The sequence below is a fragment of the Fundulus heteroclitus genome, chromosome 9 (assembly GCF_011125445.2).
Source record: "Fundulus heteroclitus isolate FHET01 chromosome 9, MU-UCD_Fhet_4.1, whole genome shotgun sequence".
Taxonomy (NCBI): domain Eukaryota; kingdom Metazoa; phylum Chordata; class Actinopteri; order Cyprinodontiformes; family Fundulidae; genus Fundulus; species Fundulus heteroclitus.
In genome coordinates this window covers 34,224,100-34,246,138 of record NC_046369.1, presented here as the reverse complement: position 1 = coordinate 34,246,138, position 22,039 = coordinate 34,224,100, and the positions used below count along the sequence as shown (strand labels likewise).

Below are 22,039 nucleotides of genomic sequence, written 5' to 3'. Positions count from 1 at the left end.
AAACAATAAAAAAGGGTCTTGAAGAAACTTCTGGAAAAATCAGCTACTCTCCCTTTAAAGCCCAAATCTATTTGTAACTAATAGTTGACATGTCCCACCTGAGTTGTAGACCTTTGTGGCTCCTCCAGAGCTACCATAGGCTTTCTGGCTGCTTTTCTGACTAATGCTTTGGTTGACTGAGCTGTCAAGAGGAAATGGAAAAGGTGCCTAAAAAACAAAATCACACCACCCTTGTTTAGTTTTATAAGTATAAATACTTTTACATGGCCGAGCTACAGTATGTGCTGACATGAATAAAAGTAGCATCATTAAGCTGCTGTCCCCCCCCCTCCTATTACAGATCAGGGAGGTTAAAGCAGCAGGTCAGTGAATGAGTATCACAACAAATGTGTCAAACTCAAGGTTTTTGGCAAGTGATGCATGAAATGAATAGTTTGGCCTTTTCAAATACTGTAGGTCACCAAATCATATGTGATTCATGAAATAGCAGCCATCTGTTGCTCCAAAAGCTGCATTTGACAAACTTTAATTCTTGAATGCTAGTTTTAGTTTTTATAATTCAGTTTTTGAGAGTTTATGGGGATAAAAGCAATCCATAACTGCTGGAATAAATACCAGCTATATGTAAGGGTCCATCTGTTGCTGAGAAAAGGTTTCCAGCTTGAGTGACAGGCTCATTTAAATGCTGGAGCGGTGTTTGCACATATCTGTTAGTCACCTTTCCCTTTCTCATAAAACAGGTCTGAAAAACAGCACAATTCAGCAGAAGTGATCATGATTAAGTCACAGTCTCCTGTGAACTGGGGCTTGTCTTGTTGAACTGAGTTGTGACAATATGTTCATACTTTAATTGTGGATTATGCTTTACACAAAAGCTTTAACTGGATGCAAGTTCAAATGTACCGCTCAATGTTTGAGTCCAGTCAGCGGTGTCAGAGTTTTGCGGCGTTTAGGTAGAACCTCTGTGCTGTCTCGCAGTTCTGCTTTCGTCTTCCTGCCCTGCGTGTGGAAAACCCCTTTCTAATATTCCATAAATTCTCTTGTTTGGCCACATTGGGAAATAAAAGAGAGCATATTCGTGTTAAATCCTTCAAGTGTGCTGCGCCTCTCCGGTCTGAGCCCAACCAGGCCTGCTAACATGCTACGCAGGCCTGTCTAAGCGCATCAGATCTGTTGTGGGGGAGTTAACAAGGAGGTCCAGATGAGTGTCAAAACAGTGTGCTCATCATGCTCCAGAGCCGCAGCGCCGCTTCAGCCGAGGCGCACAGAAGCTCCGACTGCTGCGACCTCTAATTCACTCTGACCTGTGGTGCATTTCTAGTAAACAAATGAATCAGCAGCCTTCCTACTGAGATTCAGCAGCATCTGGAAATAGGGATGTTCTCAACATCATTTGTTTAGCGGTAAGAAACATTGGATGGTATTTTAATAGTTTTTATCCACTGCAGCTGTACATTCTCTGTGTTTTGGGGGATATTTATCCAAACTCCCTTTCTTCATAGGCCCAGATTGATGGAACCGGCCCACCCCTGGTAGCTCGGCAAAGGGAGTCACATTTTCAAAGCTCTGCGGGTGGTAATTGTTGCTGTTGTTCCCTTCCGCTTTTTCACATGGTAAAACGTAACCTATGACTGAAGTTATCCGGAGCAAAGAAAATGAAACTCCAAGCAATCATTTTTATAATGAAAGATAAGTCAAGAATAAAAATCTTTAAGTATGAAGTGACTTCTTTCCTTTTTTCCCCTTTTCACAGAGATGAGGTGGCTAAGTAGCTACCCACTCTACGACCACTTTGGTTACTGTTATTTTTACACATTCAGAAGGTGACATTTTATCCCAATTAAACTCCAGTGTGCCTCTTCCATTGAAGTAGCACCTCACCCTGATCTGATTCTGTCTGTTTTAATAATACTTAAGTTGGAATTTAAAAGCTCTCCCTGTCTGATTCACCCGCACTCTGTGAAACAATAATGTGTGGCTCAATGAATAAAATATTGAAAACCCGGGCTTCCTAAATGACACAAACTTAGCTCCATGAAAAACTTCCCCCCACTTGGGTCTCTCTGCATTGAGATGTGTGTTTGGGCCTGTCTGCGTGGAGTGTTTTATGTGAAATAGCGTCTTTCCTAATGGATTCAAAGAGGAAGAACTATTCAGCTGCAACTAGGCTGCCTTCTGGCAGTGCCAGAACTTATGGGAACAAGGACGTGTGACTCACTTACTGCTGTGGTTCCACCTCAATTATAAAGCCACTTGGCTTTGTTTAGATCCATGTAGAGAAAGGTGTACATGTGTTGGATCCGTCTGAAGGGATCTCTGGAGCTGAGGTTTCCATTTAGTAAATAGCTGGTGCTCCTCTGACATGAACTTAATGCTTCTTTTGTTAAATATTTAAACTGCAAAATCCTTCTACTCACACACAGTGAATAATATCGTTACAGTGGTACACTAAGAGCTGTCACCCATCTGATGGTGAGGTCCTTAGGACTGAGAGCATTCCAGATCGGACACAGGAGAGACTCAGAGAAAGGCCAGACCGTCGGGTAGTGACAGGATGCTGGAGGATGCGTTGGAGCATCTCTGCATAAACTCCCTAGCCAGTTTTGGGTCCCTGTCAGTTCACACGTGTGCAAAACAGTTTACGATTGGATGGTTTCATTAGCTAATTTCCTGTCCTCCGTCACGGGGAACATACATAACAGAGCAATAAGCACCAGGCCCTGCTAATGGAGCAACGGTACGTAAAATGTTTCTGAGCTGTTTAAAAGTGTGGCAGTCAGAGACGAAGAGATGAGATGAAGCGTTTTTACCATTTAGCGGTCATGATGTTAAATCAGGATGAGTAAACAGGAATTATCGAGACAACGAGGGCCTGGTTGTCATGTAGTAGCAGGAGGAGATACGTTCAACTCTTCAATTTCTACTCGTATCAGGTTGGTCTGTTACTGCCACTGTTGTATTTCCTGGAGGAACAGACGTTTATTTATTTCGTTTTTGTACATCACCAGGCTGATGTTTAGGCTGCATCTAGGTTAAACATCTAGGATACATGTCAGTTGTAGGTTTTCAGATTAAAAGCTTGTGGCTGGTAGCGCTCATCAATTAAATTCAAACAAAGAAATTCTTGCCTGACCAATAATAACAGCCACGTTTACCTTTGTGTAGGCCGCTGGTATATTTCTTACCCTGCTGGTTGTATGCATCAGTAATAAGATCAAGAAGTGTTCCAGGTCGGCTGGAAAGGCTCTAGGCTTGCTATTCAGAATAATTCCTCAGACACTTTTTCTGACTGCATTAAAATGTTACTTAAATAGCGTATAGCTTACGCCTTGTTTTGAGTGATGTTTTCCAGTTTAATTTGATTTTCCCAACTTTGTGTAACCAAGGCGCTCGATGGATCGTACTGGCTGATGGTCAGAGGTGCCCAGCAGGCTGGTTTGCGCTCCAGACACGGTTCGACTGTAACACACTTTATGTTCGGTGCAAGATATCAGTCGTTTTCAAGTCAAGTGGCTCATGTCCAAGGAAATTCCTGGTCATTGGTGTAAAAGTCCAAGTCAAGTTTATTAAATTTGTGAGTCGAGTCTGACTCTGTGCCAAATCACAACTCTCAAAGCCACACCTCTGCGTATGGATACCTTTGCAAGGCACAGTACTTCATAAAACATCAAAGATCCAAAGATGAGTGTCTTGTCAAGAGCTATAGCCTTACATTGGACTCAAATGGCCCAGTGTCTGTTTAGTGACTTGTCATGTGCATACAGAGGAGACGGGCATTATTGAAGCCTGCAGACAGTTTAGCTGAGTGCTTGAAAGGCTGCTGAGATGGATCCTATCACACTAGTGCCTTAAGGAAGCCCCGCTTCACATTGTGCCAGTCAAGCCATGCCGTGACACTCTGTCGCTCAGCAGACAGAGCATTGCAGCTGGCATTCTCTGTCACAACACGGCAGAATGATAGGCCCCTCTCTACATGCGCCCGCATTTCCCACTCATCACAGACTTTGCAAAACCAGCACAGGAGATGCAGATAAAACTTCAGGTTTATGTTGTGTATTAGGTTAAAGGACAGTATAAATGACCGTTATAATTCTCTTAATTTTTTTTCTGTCATGTTTGCATCGTCCTACAGAACATTTAGGATATCAACGAGAAGTCTGAAGGTTTTGGAGCAGCTTAAAGACACATTTAGCTCTTGTTCAGGAATTTTAGAACAACTGAATATGTTGAAATCTGAAAGCATATGATGGTTTATTGGGCTCCTTAGTATTTATGTCTAAAATAAACAATAAAAACAATGTTTCTGGTTTTTATCTAAGGGATATGAAGACATAGGGGTCATTCATACCGTTTCAGAGAATGTGGGGATTTTTTCCCCATCAGCTGGGGAGATTGAGATAAACTGCCTTAACCAAAACATCACAACATACCTTTGACTTTCCCTGCGTAATCCTGCATAAAAGTGGTGTTGCCCTACATGTTCATCAGTGTAGAAAATTAAATCTCTCTGGAAAGAAGCATGGTTTCGTTTGTTTTTGGCTGAAGCACAGAGGTGACTGAGGGAATAATAATGAGTGTAGGCAGTCTTTGGAGTTCCTGGAAAGCGCTGCTGTCATTTTTTCTTTTTTTCTGTCAGTCTTTATATTGATGTTCTGGGCTTTTAAATCCCTGAGAGTGGCCGTACCACAAACTCCTTTTTGGAGCTTATCAATTATTCTGTTATGTCCTTGTTATTGTGCATAGTGTTGACAATATTCACTATGTTTCTGTTGGTATCTAGGTCACTTTTGGAAAATAAAATTAGAAGAACAGCCTATGGTCTCGGTGGAAGTTATACTACCAATCAGAATGAAAACATGTTCTCACCCTTCTTACCTTTATTGTGATGTGCTGCCTCTTTGACGTCTCTGAGTTGGATAGTCGTGTTTGGTTTGGTACCACAAAAAGCAAATCAGCTGATCACATGGCAGGAATTCAGTGCATTTAAGCGTATAGAGGTAGCAAAGGCAGCTCGCTGAGGTTCTAACTGATCAAAATGAGGATGAGAGCGGATTTAGGTCAATTTAAAAGTGGATTTTTACTTATCAGTCGTCATTTGGGTTCACATAGAACGACATAAAAAAAGAGAGAACATATCCATAAGGCAGGTTTCTGAACAGAAATACCATGCTGAAGTCAGGAGAATGGGCAGAGAGGCTTGGGAGGATAGAAAGGCAACAGGAACTCAGGTAACCACTCGTTGCGACCAAAGTGCTTGGAGTATTACACCTGGATACCTAATATTCAAACCTTTGAAGCTAATTACAGGAATTTGAAGCTAAGTTTCAGATTGTTCAGCTAGCAAGTTTTCTGGTCCGGTAAGTCTGGTCAAAATTGGTGCATGGATCCATCCTGCCCTGTAGCAACGCTTCAGCCTTGTGGCGTAACAGGATGGGGGATATTTTCTCCCCACACTTTGGGCCTCTGTGCCAAGTGAGCATTGCTAAAAAAAAATAAAATAAAAGCCCCTGCCTACCTGAGTATTGTTGCTCTCCGTGTCAACCCCTTTATGACCACAGTATCCTTCCTCTGACTGCCAGCAAGGCCGGTGCACCGTGTCACAAAGCTCAAATCAGCTCAAACTGGTTCACTGAACAAGACACTGAGCTCAAAGCAGTCCAAAGGCCTCCACGGTCACCAGGTGTCAGTCCAGGGGAGCACCTTTGGGTTGTGCTGGAACGGGACGTTTGCTTGTACTGAGCACGTTCTTGTGAAAGGAACCCAAATCAACAGCTATTATAACTGTGCTACATTGTCTAGGCTGTTTTGATCAGGTTCAGAGAGAAGGTGAACCAAAATGTTTGAAGGTAAGTTTTTTTGTTGTTGTTGTTGTTGTTGACGTTCCTCTACCAGGACGCTTGCACCAGAATAGTCCCTGGACTATAAGCAGAAGCGTCCTCTGTGTAACAAAAACAGAAAAAACCTGTTAGGGGTAAATACCTTTTCACAGCCTTATAAACTAAAGTAGGTATTTTGGTTCTTTGTGTTGATTGGCTGATATGTAAAGTGGAGGACATTGACTGTCGTACTCTTGAAGAAAACGCCAAACAAAGCAAAGTACAGTGTGCATAAGGTTTGACATGGGAGAAATGAATGTTTCACTCTTTGGTTCAGTTGTGTTTAGCTCTTGGTTCTGTCACTGGATGTCGGCTAACTTGGTTGTTCCTGTGAAAGGTGAAAGCCAAAGGCAGCCGTTTGTACTCTGGATATCTCTCTCTTTAGGCATGTGACTGAGTTATTGGGCCTTTGTCTCACCACGACCTAATCATGTTTTTCTTTGTTTGCTTTTTTCCCTGTGCTGCAATTGCCTAATTGGTTTGTTTCTGCCTGAAGCAGAGATGCTACCATAGCGCCGGTGGCGTCTATTTACCAATCCAGCAGCAGGTTCTGAGTTTTGACAGGGGCAGCCAGCTGTGGGGAGATGAGCATGCCCACCGGCGCGCCGTTCTTAATGTCAGTGTTTGTTGGGGGGGGGGGGGAAGTACCATCCTTTCGTCTTTGATTCACAGGGCCAAAGCAGGGACAAATTTAGTTTGAACCAGGGAGCTGTGTCAGTCAGTGTGACCTGCCTCTTTACATCAGAAAGTCCTCAAAACGGTGCTATAAGGCTGAAATCAAGCGCTGTCGCTGCACATTATCCACCCGTACAGTAACGCGCGCGAGCTTACACGCAAACATCTGTGGCTCCTGGTGCAACAGTCATTGTTTCAGGGATTGATGACACGGACACTGTAAGCGGCTGACGTTTCGGAGTGTACAGCGTTTCACCTCCTGCAGCGGGAGTGGAGGGGGGTCACAAGTGCATGAAAGCTCATTAGAGATGAGTCAGGGCTGTGTGGTGAGAGACTGGCCTGCAGTTCTGCAGGAGGTGAGTGAAACAATTAGTTTCTGCGGTGGGAGTGCCGCTAAACACACATTCCCTTCTTTTGTACGGATAGCCTGCAGAAGTGTCATGATTGGTGACTCTCATCGAGTTTTTTTTTCTTCTTCTTCTTCTTCTCGGCGCGGTAGCCCGGAAAATAATTTTTTCAGTTGCATCAGTGAGTAATACGCCCTACTTTGTATGATGTTGTTACATCATCCCAGAAATCTTGCATACTGTTTCCCCTGGAACCCAGCTTTTTAAAGAGATTATATAACGGGAATTTGAAACATAAACTTCATGTTCAACCGCATCATCTCTGACCTGTATTTGAAGTAAAACCAATGAATCCATGTGTCAGATATTATACACGTCCCAGCTCTCGTCCCTGCCTGCCTTTAACGGCGGCTGTATAGATTCAGAGGACACCATGTGTCGCCTCTGCAGAATGAGAGGGGAGCGCAATTATTAGTTTGTTGTGACAGCTCTTGATTTTTATCTTTCCTTCTTAAGCAGACCAGTTGCTCCTCAACATTTTAAAAGCTTATATAAAGATATGTTTAAATAGTAATTAAACTTAATTTTTTTTAAAAGGTTCTTTCTTGTTTAACGGTATAGCAAGAATAGATGATTGCCTGAATCTGGATGGACACACTTTGCCACGATTTCTTGTTTTTGTCTCAAACAAAATGAGCTTATTCTTATATTTATGTAATAGTCTTCTTTTTTTAAATTACATAGTCATAATGATCTTGAACCTTTTAACAGGTTTGAGAGTGCAACATAGTTATTTATTTTATTTACATTTCTGTATGTATTTACTAGGGATGGCTGGAGAAATCTGATGACTTTTAGCTGGATCCTCACTGAACGTTGACCAGCAAATCAGGAACACAATAACTCAGATCTTTTTTCTCAAATGTGCCATACGAAGTGCTAGCAGGTTGCACTATAAACCACACTCTTCAACGTGGATGCTGTTACTGAGGGATGCCTCAAAGTTAACTGCTTTCAGCATCTGTGAAGGGTTCGGTCACATGGAGCCAGGAGTCAGAAGCTCTTTGGTGTGGAAGTATTTTCTATGATGTGCCGAGACATGTCAGCTGTTCAGTCTGGCTGCAAGAAGGCCAGAGAGAGTGGTTAACATGAAGATTGGTTTACACCAACGTTGCTCAGTTTTATCCCTTTGCGATTTGAAGTGGTGTGTCCTGGAGCATTCTGAATTTGGAAATGTTGGCACAGTTTTGGAAATCTCAGAATTAAGGCAAGGATCTACATTCCCCTGGGAAATACACATGGAGACTGGTGTTTTTGTAATGCTAACTTAGTTATTAACAGAGACAGTTTGAAATGATTTGATATCACCTCTACTATTCCTAATATAAAAACAAAATTTCAGGGCTATTCTTATATCGTCACATTGTACAAATCAGAAAGAGCTAAATTTGTATTGGCTGGTCTACACTTTATAAAAACCTAAGATTGGAAATTGGCCACAAAATCTTAAATGATTTGTTGCAATGTTTGTGGAACATAGGGGAGAAAAAGTATAGTGATCAATTCTAAAGGCAAATTAGAAAGAAATCTGCTCATAAAATCTAAATGTTTTTATTGTTTTTGATTATTTCAAATGAAAAGCGGTTCGAAATGTTTTCATTTTAACAAAGTAAGTTATGAATGTACAATTTCACTTGGCCAAAACAAAAAAAGATTCTTTGGTGACACGGAAAACTCAAGGACACAAAACATGTTTATGAACAAATGATTCACAATCTGTTTAAAATAAATTAGTCTTTTATTGCACTAGAAAAAAATCTCACTTTGGTAAAAACCCGACCTTTGATTTGAGTCCATTTGCTGATAAATGTTAACGGAGGCTTTTTTCATTTACACTTTACTTTTTTAAGTCTTTCAGAGTTTCTACAAACCGCTTACTAGTAATCCCCTGCTGTCTGTTTCTCTGGGCTTTAAATAGGACGTGACACAGTCACCCATTTCTTCAGGATCCATAGTTATCTTCTGTCAAACGCAGTAAGCAGGATGGTAAGGGAGGTAAAAAAGAACAATAAAAGAAACATCTCCAAAGCCCCCTGTTGGAGAAATTAATCAAAGAGGCATCTTGGGGTCCCCAATGCTGCAACTCTCACTATCTACATGTCAAGCTGTTAATATGGAGTGATGCTGGGGACGAAAAAAACAACATAAACATGTGAAGTGTAATAAACTCTTCTTGGACTTTAACTTGATCTGTGGGCTTTGTTCAGCTTGAGGCTTTTGGTTGTGGGCTTGGGACGAAACAAGCCACTGTTTTGTACGGTAGAGGATCTGTGATGCTGTGCGCCTCTTTCTCTTCCCCTGGGAGCTTTGTGAAAGTTCACAGCATCTGGGGATTTTCCGTATCGGCTGGACTCTGCCATTAAACTGAACACGGGTTCTCCCTGGGCTTTCCACGGGATTACGATGCATGTTCGATTTTTATTTTAAAGAGGAGTGCAGGATTATGCTGCTGCTGCAAAAATATTAGTTTATTTCAGGCTTTTTAACCATGCTTGCCAACAGATTTGTCCATTCTATATTGCTCTGCTTTTATTTATTTAAAGAGTGCACTTGTTTTTTTGTTTGTTTTGCATGCATTTCTAAAATACCCACTGCAAATAAGAACAACGTAAATGTGCTCATTGCTGTAACGAGAAGCTATGGGATTATTTCTACAGCTAAAGCATGTTTCTGAATTTGGAAACAAAGATTTAACCTTCCTAATGTAATATTTTGGTAGAGGTGCACGTGAGTTGGCTGGCTGATCCACAGACGTGTGCGGAAACGTTTGCGGGTGTCCATGCAGCTGTCGGTTACAGTAGCTGAACAACAGCCGATATGCAGACAGATTAGCACGCAGCCAAAAAGTTCTCCATGCGTAAAAAGCACTATCAGCAATTAAAGAGATAGTTGGAAACAGCTGCAGGTCTCTGAACACATTGTTTAATCATCTTTTAATTGGCTTTATCTGGAACTATTTTAGGAAGAGGATTGATGCCCTGTATTTCACGATCACACTGAGGCTTGGGGCTCGTTAAATGTAACTTTTTGTTCCTGACTTCATCGAGACAAGAGAGCCGAGCGTGGATGGGAGATAAGTGAATGTCTCGGTGTTGATTTGGGAATTCCTCCATGGCCGTTGCGTAAGTGCTGAAATGGGCAGATGCAAATGGTCGGCAGAGCCAGCCGTCGACAGCGGCTGCGCCGCATGAATCAGAATCAGGAGAAAGTTTCGGGAGGAATATCCAAGGTCTTAGATGAGTCTGAAAAGATGCCACCAGAACTTCTTCTACTTTAGGGGTTTTTCCCAAGCTCACAAAAAAAAAAAGAGAAAAAGACAAAGAGGAAAAAAAATCCCTCACCCCTGTGGTTTGAAGTGCAAAGTTAACAGTTTTACTCAGCCCCCCTTCAAGGCTTGTATAGTCTCTCCTAATCTTTTTTAATGTGTCGAAAGGCTTTCTTGAGAATCTCTGTGAAATTTCACACTTAAGTTGTTTGCAAAGTCAGTTTGAATTATGGTATGGAGTGAGGGTTAACTTTTATGAAGGTGTTGGGGAAAACTTTTGGGAAATTAGTGTGTGCGTGTGTGTGTGTGTGTGTGTGTGTGTGTGTGTGTGTGTGTGTGTGTGTGTGCGTGTGCGTGTGCATGCGTGTGTGTGTGTGTGTGTTTAGAGAAACAATAGGGCGTCGTGCTGCTGCTGCTCGGATCCTGAACCTTGGACTAACATGGGCAGGCTGCTTCATGCATATACACCTTTCACCCCTAAGCACAAATGTCTTGGGATTTAGTTCTTGCTTTATTCAAATCAAGTTCAGGTAAAGTGTGCAAATAATAGAAGGGTTTGTTTCAGTAAAAGAAGCCGACACCAAGCGGCAGACGAGAAAAGGAGGATTTTGAAAGCAATTTTGCTAACTGTAATATATTTTATGATAAAACCAATTCGTGTTTAGCAGGGTTTAAAAGTCTGATAAAGCCGAGGTAGAGTATTAGAACAACATTTCTGTGAAAGGCAGAATAAATATAGAAAACAATGAGCTTCTAGCAAAACCCCCACAATGTTTTTATGGCATTGCCGAAATAATAAAGAGACATTGTTTTAGACTCATATAGGTAATTTTGGGGGTTTAAGCCTGCAAAGTCAAGGGAACGTTTCCGTGCATCCGGTGAAGCATGAAACCATAGCCTAGCCTTTTTTAGACTAGTATTCTTTACCACTTAAACTCATTTTAAAGCAGAAATAAGTTAGCAACCTTCCTTTGAACTTAACTACGGTTCCTGCACCTCCTCTCAGATAAAGGAAGCTACACTGGGGGTTTCTTTTTTTCTAAAGTCCTATTCGCATGGGATAAGCATTATGTGGGGACCCCATGTAATAAATAAATTACCCCCTACATTTGCTTTTTATGTGGCACATTCACAGGGGATAACTAAAGTCTGGGATTTTGCTGAAATTTACTGACATCTCCCGGATAGGATGTTAATGTGCTGGGTATTGCATAAAATCCATAACAGAAAGTTACAAACAGAAGAAAATCAGTCTTACTGCATAGTGCAATGCATGATGTGTTCCAACATTTGCATCTGATATTGCTCCTTCTCCTTCTCCTGTCCAGTCTCTTCTCTTTGATGCTGTATGTTACGGGCTGATAGGGCTTTGCTGGCCCGGGACCCAAAAGGTTTTCTAAACCCTCCAAAGCAGCCTCTGTTCTTCGCCAAAAACAAATAAAAATGCTCTCAGGAAGCAAAAATTACCTAATTACCTAGTATTGAATCCCATCTATTTCTGTTCAAATCACTGAGATGCCTTTTCACATTGGATTCGTATCACAGGACCTTGGAGGTCAGCAAACTACAGTAGGTAATTTACGGGGGAATATTTACTTTACCAATTACTGACTTGTCTAATTCCAATGGGGTTAACAACACAAACAATCTCCACAATAATTACAAATCACATGTGGTCCCTAGGTTTAACTTAGAATAAGACTACAGGCAACACGTTTTGCTGTACAATTTTACGTCACATTGATAGAAATTGTAACTTATCTGGTAAACTTTATGATATAAGCTCACCTCTGCCTGGATTTTCAACAGAAATGGAAGATGCAAAACCTTGTTTACCATCCCAGGGTTGTAGCCTGAAATTTGTCACAGGTTGAAGTTGCTCCACCAATATTACGCACATTGGGTGGCAGTGACAAACCGTAACCATGATGGATTCTCATTGGTAAGACAGGATCACAGAACAAACATGACGTAGAGATAAAAAGAAAGGACAGCTGCAGGAAGCAGACCCAACGCATGATCTTACAGATTCTGGCTGATCTGATATGTTTGATCAGTAGAATTTGGTTCAGATGACATACAGAGGATGTATGGAGCTCAAACACTGGCAGCTTGCAGCGACATTGAAAAGAGATTTGGCATTGTAAAACGAAACATTGAAAAATTAAACATTGAAAAATAACTTGCAATCACATCGAAAAAGATTTGGCATTGAAAAATTCAATGGCCCAGTCAAACATTATTAGAAAGTAAAAAATTATGATGATATTCTCATTTTATGCTGCAGTTATTTTTCAATGAGAGATGTTTTCATTGTCACTGCAGAGCTCCTTCAGCTATGACGTCACTACAAGCTGGCACTGTTTTGCCGGGGGGGCGGGGCTAAATTGATGGCCCCTTCACAGGCCTTCCGTTTTTCGTGTACTCCTCCTCATCTACCTGCTGTCACTGGTTTAGCTCCATGTCACTACAATCATTAGCCGTATAAGCTGGTGAAGATAATAATAATAATAATACCCTTTCTCGTGGGCTCCAGTGGAGTCTGTAGCCCTAAATGTGAGCTTTGGTATCTGGCACCAACATGTAGGCAGCGAATCATTGAAAGTGGGACCTCCACTGATCTGATCCATTTGTCCGAGATATCCCACAGATTTTCCACTGGATTAGCTTCTAGTGAACTTGGAGGCCAAGACTTGCTGAACACAAACTTGTTTGATCCCACACACAATTGTGGAGATGAAGGTTACCATAAGGGGAAAGAACAATGTACTCTTCTAGATGATACCCATCATGTTGCATTGATATTCTCATAATTGCCTAAATACTTTATGCCTTATTTCTCATCAGGCTTCAGCTGTTGCCAAACTTCAGCTGCAAACCATCATCATTAAAATCAGCTGAAACAAACATTTAAAATAGGGCACTCTGTGAGTCACTCTGTGGCAGTTAATCCATACGCGTTTCCCTTTATGGAGTCACTTAATTGATTAAAATGACTATTCAATGATACTCTAATTTATGAAGATACTCTTGTATCAAACCAAGTCAACAACTTCGGCTCCTTCTGAAGATTTTTGTTAGGTACAAATAAATAATCTTCACGCAGACGGACACGTTGGTTGAAACGTGACCATGATAACCAGTATCGCCTGCCTCTGCTAACCACTCTCAGACACCAAACTGTAATTAATGCCTAGTCTTTCTGACCTGCAGCAAACCACCTTGAGATTCTTTGAGCATTATTATCGTCCCGCTGTAATCCTCTGCATCTATATTCTCCGACCCAGTAATTGTCTGATTTAGGCCTGATAACATCTCCGTTTGATCTCACCGAAGTTGACCAGTCCAAGACAAGCAGCAGAATTAGCTCCTTTGGAGATTTTCCACCACAGAGACATCTTCTGCTCAGATATCAAACATTTGATTAATTCTATCCCCCCCAGAAAGGGATGACTCTATTCTCTTAATGTAATTTGTGGAAAACCCACCATGACAGCGTAATTATTTTGAGGGGGCCAATTTGCATTGCCAGTGCTGTGCAAACTAAATGCTGGTGTAGGTTCTAAGGCCTCAAAGATAAATGAATAATCTCAAGTATTTAAAAGCCATGAAACATTTAAATTAAGTAATATCTCTTCCTAAAGGGCATGGTGGAGCCGTTTCCATACATATGCAGACAGACACACTTTTTAAATAAACATCAGCACTAATCAGTGAGACAGAAATCAGAGCGAGAGCGAAAAATATTTTCTGGAGCTTTTTAATGGTTCCTTTGGGGCTTCCCTCTGACTTAGATTAGATAGGATTTACACAAAGTTGATGCGTTTACCAAAACTTGGAGTCCTTTTTATCCCCGTGCATTAGGAGCATAACAGGGCGACGTATGTTTTCACTGATAAAATAATAAAAGTGGGGCTTCTTTTTTTTTTTTTTTTTTTTGTCAGTTCAGCTACAGGAAAACCTCTCTATTTGTGACACGTCTGTACAGCTTTGATCACCTTTGAGCAGAAAGCAATTGCCCCATTTTGGAAGACAAGGCTACAAGTGTTCCTTTTTGTTCTTGTGGTGCTGCAGATTTACTAATTGACTTAGATTTTTGGCTTCAGGCAGTAACCTAATAAGGCCATCCAAGGTTAATGATAGACCTTTTTTAGAATGGTTGAACGTCTGACACCAATATGCAGCGCTGGTGAAAAACAGTGATTACTTACACGAGAGAGACTCGGGGTAGAAGCCTCTGACATCTGAGTGAAGCACTGTGGTGCTGCCTGTTATTAGCTGCTATATTTTGTTGGACACTAGATCGAAATGCTGCAGTCATTGAGACAGCCGGGATCTCAACGCAGGGTTGCTGCTGCTGCTGCTTTACTGCCATCTCTTCCCAGGAACACCAGCGCCACAAATTTTAGTGATTTAACAGCTCCACCGTACAAGCAGCTGGTGTCAGCAGAAGTGTCGTTTGCCACTGCCAGTCGGCTGTCATAGTATCCTTTGCCAAGCGATTTTTTTTTCAACTTCCCTCTTGCTTTATTATCCATAGATTATAGGGAGCCACGGAGAGAGGTAGTGGGTCTGCTGTCCAGGTAGCCTCAACAGCATAAAGCGACAGGATGAATCATAAAGTACAGTGCCCTGCAGAAGTATTCGAGTCCGTTAAACTTTTCCACTTTATGTCATGTTCAAACCAATGCATTTTATCTGGATTTTCACATGTCACACCAACACGGGATAAGTGCATGATCGAGAAGTGAAAGGAAAAACCATTTAGTTTACAAATACAAATGTGAATTCTGCATTCGCAGCCCCTGAATCAACACTTTTCAGAGCAAACTTTCATTGCGACTCATGTTGGGGGTACAGTACGGGTAGAAACTTTGGACAGCCCAGTCCTCTTTTCAGAATAACTCTAGCTCAGTCAGTTCAGATGAAGAGTGTCTGTTAAGAGTCCTGCTGCAGATTAGGTCTGGACTTTGACTGGACCATTCTAATGGCGGGCATACATTGTACGATGTTTTCAATAGTTGTACTCAGATACAGCTCAAGCTGTACCACAAAACCGTAGGGTTTAAAAGGTCACAGTTCATGATGTCTGTTATTACGCCATACGGCCCGACACTCTGATGCGATCTGACCGCTCACACTGAATAATTCCCTTGTTTGCACATGCGCGGTGTGCGAGGTTGTGGGAAATCAGCTCGTAGCTCCGCTTCAACAGCAGGATGCACTCACGATCACCTCGTGATGTTTGATTTTCATCCAACCGTACGATTCCTGATTGGGAGGTAATCCGGAGATAATAATCAACCCTCGTTACCCTACTACACTACACGACGCACGGTGCAGCTGAAACTCGGCCTGGTTCAAAAAATTCTCCCACGACTAAAGAATCGGCACCAAAAAGGGCTAAAAATCGTACAGTGTACGCCCGGCTTTAACACATGGATATGCTGAGTCCATCATATCTCTGGCTGTATGTTTAGGGTGGTTGTCCTGCTGGAAGGTGCACCTCCACCTCAGCTTCTAGTCTTTTGCAGCCTCTAACAGGTTTTATGCAGTTTGATATGTTTTTCAGCCACAAGTAGCACCTTCTTCCACAGTCAGGTTAATTGGGCAAAGTTGTGCCGTAGCTCTGAACCCAAGCATGCTTAAAACTTCTCTACAATGTCCTCCCTGACATGCCTGCTTTGTTCCTTAGACTTCATGATGCTGTTTGTTCTATAATGTTCTCTAACAAGCCTCTGAGGTCTTTATATTCTTGGATATTCCTCTCAAAACTTTCTCCTGATTTTTTATTTTTTTATTTCTTCAGCTAAGCTAACTTTCAGCCGGTGCCACCTATTGATGACTGCCTTACTGTACTAATTGTTTTGCAGTCTCTTGGTTGTCAACCAAACATGCTATTTTCCACTCAGTGAGACGGTGAAGTGCCAAATGGGTTATCTTTCTCTGCTGTATGCCAGTCCTTTAGAAGCTGTGGATGGATATGCTTATTATGGTCTGTAATGAATCCTTAACAGGACGCTGGCAAACAGGAAGCATACTACATGCCATTAATACTTTGTTTTGCTGTTAGTTCATGTTCCTGTAACATTAAATGTTTCTCAAAGTACACTGTCAGTCATCGAGGTCAGGGTAACCCTAAGTGCTTGTATAGAAGCAGGTTGGAACAGAAAGCTGCATTTACTGCTGCTTTCTCTTCAAGCACTTAGAATCTGAAAGGAATAAGGGCTGAGGTTAAAACTTTTATACAGAAATATATTGAGCTTCAGTTACTTTGTTCTGTATTTTAAAAGGAGCCGTTTCTTTCTGTTTTTCAGAACGCTGGTTCCTCAGCAGGCTCTACCCCCAACGCTCCAGTGACGGGTTACAAGCGCATGGTCATTCCAAATCAGCCGCCTCTGACTGCTACTAAGAGGACCATGCCCAAACCTCAACCTCAAGGGGGGGTCTCATCTGTCCCACCTCCGTCTGTCAGCCCTGTCGCCAAGCCGCAAAGCAACATGGCGCCTCAACCTGTTCCGGCCTCCTACACCACAGCTTCGACCCCGAGTCAGCCCACCTTCAACGTCCAAGTGAGGTCTGCCCAACCGAGCCCCCAGCACCAAAACCCTGCTGGCCACTATTATAACCAGCAGCCAGTTCGTAGTCCTGCACAGGTGCAGTACATGCCTGCCCAGCCCCAAGGTCCTGACTTTGCTTACGGGCCGCCACAACCGGGCTTTTCCCCCATGGCATATCAGGAACAGCAGTACCCTGGAGGACCTCAGTTTGGGGGAGTAGGCTCCAGGAGACCCGATCCAGTCCCGGCCCAGGCATACCAACCTCCTGGCCCCAAGAAAACCTACATCACAGATGTTCCCCCAAGCTTGGCTCCATATACCTCCGGACCAGATGTTCAACCCAAGGTAAGGTGCTGAGTGAGCGCTATCACAAGTCCAGCTCTGGTAGTGGTCAGGTCAAAATAACCTACTTAGGCTCCATCCAAAGACCCTTAGCAATAACTTATAGCTCCGGCTCCTTGACCTTTCACGAGGTCAACAGTAAGAACTCTATCATGGGAGGTACGAGGAAAGGAGCTTCGGACTGCTGTGTGGATGATTGAAGTCAAATCCAGGCCTACAGCCTTCCGCAAATGGACTACAAAGTGTGCGCTCTCCTCTCTCCGGACATTTTCGTTGATTTCCATGAGGAGGCTGTGCTCTACGTCACGTCACACAAAGCACTGTGAGACACCTTAAGGCTTCTTAGCGCCAGTAAGGGACGTCACGGGGTTACTAGGCAAAATTAGCCGCGGGAGGGAGCATACAGACTCCTTTTCCTACCTCCTTCCTTACTGACTGCACTATTCAGACAGCACTTATCATGGCGACCACTGACACACTTCCACTTTGGCTAACGAGTCCTTGGTCAATAAGGGTATTTGGATAGAGCCTCAGATTTTGTGGATGAATAATGATAACATAATAACTGAGATATATGGAGCACCTTTAAAAAAAACCCAAGGAAGATTTGCAGGGAATGGATATTTTAACACAAGCTAGAGGGTTGAAGACCTTAGTGATCAATAAGCCAATGCTAAAATCTCCACATAGAAACAGAATTTTGGTTATTCCAATAAATTTACTCTCTAGCCAGTCATGGAAAATGAGTTAGTTGGACCCAGATGTTCTGTCTATACAGCTTGTGAATATATTTTATTTATTGTTGAATATAATAATAATAATAATAATACGTTTAATTTTAAAGCTCCTTTCAGAGCACCCAAGGACACTGTACAAATTCAACAATAACAGATGATAAAAAACATGATAAAAACAACACAGATCAAAAAGCTTCAAAGAGCAGATTTGATTACAGTGAGTAGACATTCTTGAACAGATGTTTTGAGTTTCATTACCATTGTGATTCATTCAAGAGCTGCCATATTATCCAGTACTTGAAAGTTCAATGACTTGTTTGTATAATTTGCTACTCCACCTCCACCTTTGTTCTCCCTGTTCATAAATCTGAAAATCTGTTCCTTTTCCTTTACCCATCTGAGTTCCAGATTCTGTAATATTGTTTAATGGTGGTGAAAAGGTCTGTAAATATTCCTAAAAGAGAACATATCATGCAAAATCCACTTTTTTAGCCCTTAATTAGATTTTTGTTGTGTACTTGTAGTCTCCTTCCTTGCGTAGAAACTCCTTAGCAGGTTGCATTGGCAATTGACATGGTTAGCACAGCTACATTGTTAAAACAGAAGTCTCAGTATGTATTTCTTGCAGAGACTGTCAAAGGTAAGAGTTTGGGGGCATATGGTAGTCACAAAAGCAAACAGACGATGTGTTTCTTAGTTCCTGCATCGGACTCTGCTGGGTTTGCCCAATAACTTCAGCTACTGTCCATGTGCTGTGTGTCATATTTCAGTCTTCCCTTTGTCTTTTGTCCACCGTTTATCCACTTTCTTCATTTTTCAAGCACACTCCGCTCAGTATTCTAACTGACAAACCGGTGATCAATAAAAAAAAAAATAGGTTAAAACAGTCTTTAACAAAAACACTGGCTTCAGAGGGAGCAACCTGTACAGAAATAAGCGAAGTGGCCCCTTTTTCAATTAAAAAGCTGCCCTTCAACCAGCTTTCAGTAGACAACTTGAAAAGCAGATTCCTTCATTTCCATTGCTCAACGGGCTGTAATTTTGGAGCAAAATAATGCAAAACTTTTTTATAGAACAGAACTTAATGGAAAGGAATAATGAAAAACTGTCCTGTTGCTTAGAACGGAGCCCCTGATGCCACTGAGACAGCTATTCAAAACTCAACACATCCAGCCTTCGTCAATCTCTGGAAAGTAGAAGGCCCTTGAGTTTTCTTTAATTCAAGGATTTTATGCTGGTTCAAAATCCAAACTGGGCCTCTCAGCCTCAGGGAATAGCTCATCAAGGACTGTACTTTACTAAATACAAATTAGCTGCAGCATTGCAGCAAGTACATTAAAAATAACTCTTAATTATATTTGTTCAAAACAAGAGTCTACATTTTGCTCGAAAAGCTGGCTTTACTCCCAGTATGATGCATTATTTAAAAAAAGCAAAAAACAAAACAAAAGGTGGCGTTTAATAGATTTGTAGGAGTCCCTTTGATTTCAGATGAAAGCAAATTGCTAATTTTGCAGACATAGTTTGTGCTCTTTATGTATATATTTGTCTTGCTATCCCAAGGATACAGTGAAGCAAGGTAACAGGCTCTGTGTATCACCAACCCCCACCTTCTCTGCTTTATATGCATGCTTTGAAAATCTCTGGAAACCCAAATTCAACTAAAGAATGGGTTTACACCGCGGAGACACCCACCACCTCTGTCCTGAACGATGTGCTCTAATCTAAAAGTGTCTGTCGGCGGCCAAACTTGGTGGCGAAAAAACTCCCAGAGATATTTTGAAAGCCAGCTTAAAAAGAGAGCAAACGCTGTCCCCTTAGCCTTTATGATCATCACTCTGCTTGACCCGAGGTTGTGACATGTTCATTATCTTCTACAAATGGTGCTTAATCTGCTTTAAAAGGGTGAGCTTCGCTTCGGTTAATTTGTTGTGGAAATAAGCCAAAATATAGTCAATTAAGAAGAACTATTTAGCTCCATATTTGTCATGATAATCAAAAATGACCTCCCCTCTTTTCATGTGAATGCTGGTTTTATGTGATAGCCCTAACTCTATCAGCTGGGGATCGGTGACTATGATTGAAGACTTCATTAAAAGGATCATTTCACATAATTAGTGGTATTCATAGAAGGTCAGTTTCATTAGAAATCCAAGATTAACTGCTTGGATGAAATTCCATAATCTGGGCCGGTTCTGATCAGGCCGCCGGCTCTGCACTCTGCTTCACCCCTCGTCAGCCTCTGCCGCCCTGAATCTAATCCGCCCCAAGTCAAGGTGTGTGAGGGCTTCTTATGCCAACACACTTCAAGGATGCTTCATTTTACAAATCCACCGCTGTTTGATCTCTATTGCGTTTTTTTTTTTCTTACAGATTTTAGAGCTGCCAGCTAACATTGCAGGTCTCGCCGTCTCTTCTGAAATCAGAGCAAAGCTGAGCTGGATGGTAACTTGTGTAACAGCTTGAGCTTGAGTGACGTTTGACAGGGCGAGGATTATTTTGGAACTGCAGACAGTGAAAGCCCCCCTAGAAGGTCAAAGTTGGTTTCAGCTTTCAAACTTGTTTAAATAATTGGGACATTTTTCTGCCATACAGTGATGGCCACATTGCTTTTTGGCTAGTTGCATGCGAACTACAGGTTCTTGAAAACATGGTTTCTGACAAATGTACTCTTTTTGACCAGAAAAAACAAGACTATAATTTTATAAGTTGGGCCATAAAATTGGCAAAATCTCAACCCGTTTTTGTCAGCCCAGTGTTGTGTAATGTCTCGCCTCATCAGTTGGATCATGTATCGGGACCCCCAGGGGTGGCCCAAGGTTGTTCAGGGCCTTGAGCACAATTTGGTTTTGGCCCCCTCTTCCTGTTATGATCGTCAAAACCACAGCGATTCATTACAGATTTGGTGGAGTCTAGGAGAGGTGCCCAAGTTTAATTTACTGAGTCTAACAGCAGTCCAGCCCCGGCGGCATGGGCGGAAGCTCTTTATTTGGGTTTTGTTTGTGTCTTTTCCCTGGGAGTGGCAAACTTTCTAATATGCCAATCTCAATTTGTTAATCATACAATTCAACCAATCAAGCCAATGATTGAAGGCGACATGTTAGCTAACTGTAGATAGAGGGCTGCGGGTCACTGAGTCATACATTCCTAACATACAGAGATGGCTGTGGTCACTGTCGGTAGTGTGGCATGGATATTCACGCTTATTTCTAAAACAAACACAGAAGTGACGACGGCGCAAACGAGAGCGAGCAGGAAGCAGCGCCATTAATTTTGGTTGTAAACATAAGCAATGAGGTCGACACTGAGCTAAACTTTCATGCTAAGAGTTAGCTAGCGCAGCTCAGGAGCACAAGAAGCAGAGCCAAGCAGTGAAATTCAGCCAAATGAAAGAAACTTGGGTTGCTTGCTGGCAAAAAAGCTAACACTGCTTTGTTCTGATCCTTGTGCTCCTTAGCTGCTGTAGTTACCTCTCCTAGTATAAATGTTTAGCTCTGTCAGTGTTCAGCCTGACATCAGTGCTTATGTTTTTCGGTGCATATGCTTCTGCTTGACTATCGTGTTAACTGAATAAACACAGCACTGAAGCAAAGAGGGGAAAAAATAGTCACCCATACAGGTTCCCCACAAAATGTGTTATCAGGCAACCAAATAACCCACACCCAAGATCACTTTCCTAATCACGTTGTCATAGCGACCGGACATGTTTTTATCAATAGTCTGCCAACATGAGTTGTAAATCTAACTTGCTGTAAACTTCCTTTCTCACGGAGTATAGATCCGTCCAACGTTTCTCTTTCCCACACAGCCATTAAACATTTTTAAGTTGATCAGTCGAACTCAGCCCCATTTAGGGCGTTTACAATTGACATTGACCAATACAATTTCATGGTGACACTTGATTAACCAGAGAATATTACTCACTGGTGATATCAGGTTTGACAGATTCTGTAAAATGAATGCTAGGAAATGTAGAAGTTTTTACTTTTCTGCCACACAATGACAACTATTTTAATATAATTGTCATATTAATTATTTCTAAAAACCCACCAAATGTTTTGAAAAGCAATCCGAATTCCAAATACATCCATCGCAACAGCTATTCTTTCCAGCTCTACGAGTTCATAACAAGCCCAATTGGGTGGAATCACCCCACCCCACCTTTTAATGTGTTTCT

At 41.9% G+C, this 22,039-nt stretch overlaps 1 protein-coding gene across 1 annotated transcript in view; it reads left to right on the top strand.

Annotated features, from left to right (window-relative positions):
* The window catches only part of lpp (LIM domain containing preferred translocation partner in lipoma), a 194,263-nt gene that overhangs the window by 95,830 nt on the left and 76,394 nt on the right, over nt 1-22,039 (top strand). The window contains exon 7 of the mRNA XM_012861169.3: nt 16,541-17,128. Within this exon, the coding sequence (XP_012716623.2) occupies nt 16,541-17,128 (588 nt within the window). The remainder of the gene's footprint in view (nt 1-16,540; nt 17,129-22,039) is intronic.